Here is a 6,811-nt window from a genome sequence, read left to right on the forward strand (position 1 = left end):
TCATTTCTCTTCACAAATCAAACTTCCTATCATTCTTCTTTTCCGTCTCTTTCCACCTTGACCTGTTCTGAGTGAATACGTCGTTGGATAAGCCTATTCTGATCCACCTCGTTTCTACAAACTTCCTGAACAAATCAAATGTATTTTTCAAGACTGGACTCAGTTCCGACGTTCCTATAGTGAGAATCATCTCAGCGTCATTGTCTTTCTCAACCTGAATCAGGGCAAAGGCTGCTGACAATGACTTTCTAATTTTGCTTGTCTTGGACTAGCTTCTATTGATATTATTCCTAGGAATTCCACTTTTCTCTTCATCATTCTGTGAAACATTCCTCCTTCTACACCAGAGCAACAAAAAGCCCTCGGCTGGCGAGTCATGAAAGCATGAGTACACTGAATATCCACATTCTACAAACATGTATTCAAACCAAATAAAAGGTCACAAACATTCATAAATATAAGGTTTAAATGCACATGTATATTCTACATATACAGGTACATATATAATAATATGCATTTCATAATATGCGTGAGAATGCTTTTGACAGAATAAGCGGCGATTTCTACTCAAATTGAAGATTGAAAATCAACTTCTTACATTTTTTCAACTTGTTCAATTAGGTGGATCCTCATTGTATGTTTCGATTTTTCTATTCGGACGATGCAATTAGTTATGAGTGTTTTGACCTACTTTGCACTGGAGTATACAAATAAGATGAAATGCTAGACTAACAGAAGGTTTGATATGTAAAGAATATTAAAAAAAGGTTTTGATCTGTCCTTCAAACAGCACTTGCTTACAGCAACCTTCAGATTTAAAAAAAAGAATAATTCGCGTGGCCTCCCTAATAAGCGTCCTTTGAGACTCATGATCATTTTTTTCTAAGATATTGTATCAAGACTTCATATTTGTGTACATTCACATTAAACACATACTGCAAAATACTTTCAGGTCAATAATTATGTCATAAACTCACATCTTACCATAAGTCAAACATTTCATGCGACCTGAGGGGAAAAGAAAGAAACATGTCCCAACACGCTGTTGGTCTGAAACGTAAGTGCGTACAAGCTGTTGCTAAATGCCATTATTCATTCGGAAAATGTCGATAAATGATCGGCTTTACGGGTCATCATTGTTGGCATATAGACGACGTCATTTTCAGTCGGCAGCGGCGGTTTTCAGTGACCCACTCACTCAGACCCGAAACTCCAAGCATCGAGTTCGTCTGGGCAGCAGCAGCGGCAGCAGCAACAGTCGACCACCTCGCCTTAGAACTAAAGTGCTAGCAGACCTGGCTTGGCTTCCTGGCTAGTTTCAATCTTCACACCTGGGTGATGTTGTTCCTCACTTTGGAGTCGGTCACGGCGATGGTGGCGTTGTAGTCTCTGTCGCCCATGGTCAGCAAAGGCATCCCAGCCGCCTCGGTAGTGGGTTTGCACTGACGCATGCACACGCCACACAGAGCCGAATGAACGAAGCTCCTGAAAAAAATACCGCCAAATATGCTTATGTTATTGGGATGCCTCTAGGTGGACTCATCATACACTGTCCACCTTTCTCTATCCTAGTCTAGCCTCTTGATATTATCCCATGTCTTCCACTGTTTCGTACATCATTCTCCTAAGATGTGGTATGTCCCAATAATGTCTACAAAGGAATATATTTTCACTACCCAACACAACACTATAATATTTCCTGTAACTAGTTTTGTCAGAAGTACACATTACTGAGAGCTAAGTATGGAAAGGATTGTGAAGTCGAGCAAGTCAGGAAAACATTTCTTGTGTTGTGACAAAAAGTTCGTTAAAACATTAGCTGTGACATACTCATTGCTTGAGGTTGAGATCACACTTTTATATTAAATGAGAAGCAATATTCAACTTGTTAAAAAGTTGTCATAATGTTTTACTTATGTCAGTTTTTATGCTACCCTAGACTTCAGTACTTTCTATTTTGGTTCGAATTCCCTAAAGAAAGTTGTTGTTTTGGGGTTCTGTTGTTGTTAATGAAAAATCAGTTTCTAGTGAACCGTACCTAGAGGATCAATACTTTTTCACGTACCAATGTGCACTGAGACTCCACCAGACAACTGGCGTTCGAACATTCGTTAACTGCGCTTACTTTACTTGTTTTCTGTCCTCTCAAACCGCAGGGGTATGGAGGGGTGATGCAATTGTCGGAAATTCTTGAACATGTTTGGAAAGCCATAATTTCACACCCGCCGAAAGCTAAAATAATTAGATATTCAGAAAGATACTGAGTGTCTCAAGCCATACTTGTAGTAAGTTGTACTTTTGGAACCTGGTAAAGTTGTTTGACTTTTTCCGAAAGAACACATCCCATCATATATAATTATGCAACACCCTTCAACTTCGATCTAGTGACAAGCTCTATCTAGGTACTTGTTGCTTTTTAAATTGTGAGAGGGAAATGGTTCTAGCTATGTTTTTGTACATGTTTAAGGCCTTAGATACACAAATTAGCTCATTTGGGAGGCCGACTACTTTGACCCTGACTCTCCCAAACGGAATGGCGTACAGCTTCCAGCATTAGATGCATATCCTCGATAAGATGCACTTCCCCTTAAGAATCGAACTCGCTTCTCCTTGCGAGCAGCCTAACCATTACGCTAGAGATACTGGTGCTGGCTCCTGAAATACATGTATAAGCCATTATAAGGAACCATATAGCTTGAAGTGAATCATCTGTGCATTCTGACACACTGATTTTCCCTAGTGATGTCTACAAAGTCGGGAAGAAATGTACCGCATGATGGCAAAAAGGAAAAGAGAACTCCAAACCCAGGTTGGAATAAGGGCAGAATCGATATTGTCTGACAACAACAAAAATGCAGCCTTGGCAAAAACATAAAAAAGTAACAGAAAGTTTTAACCCCAGGACTTCACAAACGTTGGGGCTTAAAAACTGCCCAGAATGAGAAACATTCCCATGTCAGAAATTCAAATATGTAAAGTTTTTAACCCAAGGTTAGGGTGGAAGCTAAATAATCTCTTTAAAAAAATGTTTACAGAAAATATTGAAAATGTAAATAATGAAAATATAAGGCTTGCTCATGCAAATTGAAACAATACAGGATTCCAGATCCGGCTGACATATTCGCTGCAAATAAAAATATTATGAGATTTTTTGCTCAAATATTCATACACTATGTTTTTTTTTGTAAATGAATGCACAAAATCTCATTGGGTTTGAAGTCTATAGTTATTTTACTAGCGTACCATTGTCGGATACCTCAACAAAGCCTAAGCCCCCCCCCCCCCCCTTCTTCTGGTATAAACATCCAAACCTTTATAACTCACCCCTGTGAGCATCCATCTAAAATCCATTCCATTGATATTGCTTGGCAATTAATAGTTGCTAGCCAGCTGATAAAAATGAGCTCTCTACTGGCCTCGTTGCATATTATACGGCAGGAGCATGTAATGTTAACGACATTATTATTATGGATCTGGCCTTCAACAAAGCTATATTTATTTTTTAATGCGTTACCGTTGCTGTACGAGTCCGCCAGATGACGAGTGGATAGTGAGCTCTGGATGAGGAAACAATGTCAAGCATTGAACATGACACCGCATGCACATGGCTCAGATGGGCATTCGCTAGGGAAAATACGCCAACCACAGATGAAACAAAAAGGGTCCTACACTTTGGGACCATCAATAACGGGCTTGTATAGTCCTCTTCTAGGTCCTGTGCATTATGAGCTATTAATGTAACCATTAGATTAATGGATCCATGCATCGTGCTTTGTAACCATTTCTCCCAAATATCCAAGGGGAAATCAGGATGTGGGTGGTTAGCGGGTGCTCTAGTGTGGTTTGCTCTTTCTTTCCTATCAATCATCTATCGTCCTTATCTCTGCTCCATCTTTTCTGTGTATGTTACTCTCTTGTAGATCATCTAATTGTTGGCACGTATGTAGCCTGATTGTGTTGCTAGTTCCGTAGAAACTCTTACCTAAACTTAACAAGGAAATCAAGAGATGCGGTATTTTTTCTGTTTTCCTTTCGTCCTTTTACCTGTACTTGGAATCCAACACGTAGAAAACCAGCGGGTTCACCGCTGAGTTGGAGAAGGACAGGCAGAAGCCAAGGATCTTAAAGGCGTACCAAAAGTCATCGAAATTCCCAGGGTCGAAGTGGTACCACAGCAGGTAGGCGTGGCGTGGAGCCCAGCAGACAGCAAACGCGGCTGTAGACGAAGAGACGACATATGATAATAAATATCAATAACAGTAAGGTATAAGATAGTGAATACTATGTCGTTATTACAATGCAAGCATTTTAATTTTAACCATTTGAGCCCTGATATCCTAAGCCCAAACGGAGCTGCAGACGAATAGACGACGAAAGTAGTCGATACTGTCTAAGACGGAAATCAATTTTCGATGAGAAAGTGGTCGTTTTAGACAGGTGAATGTCTTACACAGTGCCATTATAGTATCAAAATTGCGCAAGGGAAGAAAGGGGTAGTGGCAGTTTGTACAGATGATTGTCTTATATAGGTGACCATTAGAGCAGGTACTACTGTATTTGTAACGGCCAGATAGCGAACACCGTGTCGTTGCAATTGCCAGTTAAGCTGTTTGAGCCCTGATCTACTAAACAAACAGAACCGGTGCCCCTGACTTTCACATGCTTTACTGATTTACATCACCGAACTCTGAGGCTTAGAAGGATTGAAAATGGTAGCTCGAGTCCTTAAAGTAAAGGCTGAGTCCTAAATCGGCTTGTTGACGAGCTAAGATTTAGAAAATGTACGTTTGACAGATGGGAAAAGGTATAAACTCAAATGAAATAAATTAATGTCTAAGTAGGTAATCTACTAAGGTAAAAATAAAAGGCTGTTAACCATATGAACTTTTGATTTTTAAAGCCCCTGTCACTCAACATAAGCAAAAGAAAAACAATCATTAGCGACACGGTTAACAGTCATCTACCATCTGCCACGACTAACAATCGGTATAATATAATCATTTTAAGAGTATATCATCAAAATAATAATTTCATATTCGTTTTGGCACGAGACACATTACTGTTTCAATTCAGGAGATTCCATTTCATTTCATTTTTTAGAATCTGTAAAATCTGAAAATAAAAAACTGCGAAAGTCAAGTCCACATTTAATGTAATGAATTTTCTGCTACTCCTACATGTCATGAATTGGTACGATTCTGAAAACCAGAAGATGTTAATAGTATGCTATAAAAAAATGACTTTTTGAAGGACATTTCCCTGCTTGAAAGGAGACACAGTGTGATTACAATGTACTATTACTCCGATATACTTTCTAACATTACGAAATTCCACGGCTTCCTCGAAATCCTTAAGTGCAACCGCCTTTGTCCAGACGCTGACGCACAAGTATACTGAAAAGATCTTCCCTTGTCTTCGCCGGCTACTCATTATCACCTTAATGAAGTGTGGAAAATAGGTATAAGCTGTTTTATTTTCCAAAGAACGCAACGTCGGATCTGGACTAAGGTTCTAACAAGTTACCATATTCATGGTAATCTGTCATAACTGAAAAGGCTTAAATTGCCATGATATGTCAAACCTGATCAAAATACTGAGTACTGTGGTTCTCCTAACTTGCATGGTATGATAACGTCGATATTGATGTACTTTAAAACTAGAATTTGCGAAAATTGCTGTAAATAAAAATGTTTACGAAATCAAGAGTCAGCATGGGAAGGGGAAGGTTTGAAATGATACTACAACGAGTCAAGGCATCATGGCGACATAAGAAAACTGTATACTTCATTCTGTAGATCGATAGTTTTGAAATCAAGAGACACCTCGTAGAACTGAACGTATGGTTATTCTTCAGGGTGGATAACAAAATGCGTATAAATTGTCTTCAAATACAATGCTTTGGAATGTTTCTAGGGAAAGCAGACCAGCAATTTTTTGAAAAATAAAAATTGTTATACATCCATTGTTTTAAGCAAACCAAAATCAAATTGGTCTCCCTCAAATGCTAACTGCTTCTTCTCATTTGGTTGTTTTCACGTTTATTTCCATAAGCTGCTTTTTTTGTTTGTTTGTTTGGGGGGGGTGTTGTCGGTGTTTTTTTGTCATTTGGTCTTGAGCACAACACTGAATGTAGAACTAAAATTCATCTTTATAGTCTTACGTCAAAACTTTTCTTATAAATTATTGACACAATTCAGATCAATTAAGAGGCTGGCTGCTTGGACTGCTTGTCAGGGCCATCTCACTAGAATGAAGTGCAACATCCCAGAACACAGACAAAGATGTTTTATAGAATTGAATTTCCTATGCAGGGGTAGAACTCAAGCATCATGTGTTCAAACAGTGGGAGCCGAAACGTTACATCTCTAACACCTGTCTTGCGTCTTTTCCAAGGACAAAAGCTTTAACACTTCTCGACACAGGACACTTCTTAATCTGGACTATTAGCGATTTGTAAAGGGAAAAAAATCTCTTCATCTAATATATTTTCTAAAAGGCAAGCGCAACCTTCCCGGCTGGGCAGGAATTTTATAACTTAACAATCACCAGCCTAAGGGATTAGCCACTAGAGCCCACGACGTTTGAGCATTAACAGCAGTATTTAAGCGACTACTTATCTCAGCATTTCCTCTCTCCAAGGAATTTCCTTTCTTGCCCTTAGAATTTCAGAAGACATCACTTTTACCCAGTCCAGCTTGCTTCCGTCAGTGCAATAATGTTTCAGTGAACTTGGCATAACCTCTCTCTCTCCTTCTCTCTCTCTCTCTCTCTCTCTTCTCTCTCTCTCTCTCTCTCTCTCTCTATATATATA

General features: G+C 39.1%; 1 protein-coding gene across 1 annotated transcript in view; it reads right to left on the bottom strand.

Annotated features, from left to right (window-relative positions):
- LOC101854328 (neuropeptide CCHamide-2 receptor) overlaps positions 1-6,811 on the bottom strand; it is an 80,838-nt gene that overhangs the window by 732 nt on the left and 73,295 nt on the right. Inside the window, exons 3-4 of the mRNA XM_005098586.3 lie at positions 4,045-4,216; positions 1-1,485 (exon numbers count right to left, since the gene is read on the bottom strand). The exon at positions 1-1,485 is cut by the window's left edge and continues 732 nt beyond it. Of these exons, the coding sequence (XP_005098643.1) occupies positions 1,326-1,485; positions 4,045-4,216 (332 nt within the window). The 3' untranslated portion in view covers positions 1-1,325. The remainder of the gene's footprint in view (positions 1,486-4,044; positions 4,217-6,811) is intronic.

This window comes from Aplysia californica, unplaced genomic scaffold (assembly GCF_000002075.1).
Source record: "Aplysia californica isolate F4 #8 unplaced genomic scaffold, AplCal3.0 scaffold00187, whole genome shotgun sequence".
Taxonomy (NCBI): domain Eukaryota; kingdom Metazoa; phylum Mollusca; class Gastropoda; order Aplysiida; family Aplysiidae; genus Aplysia; species Aplysia californica.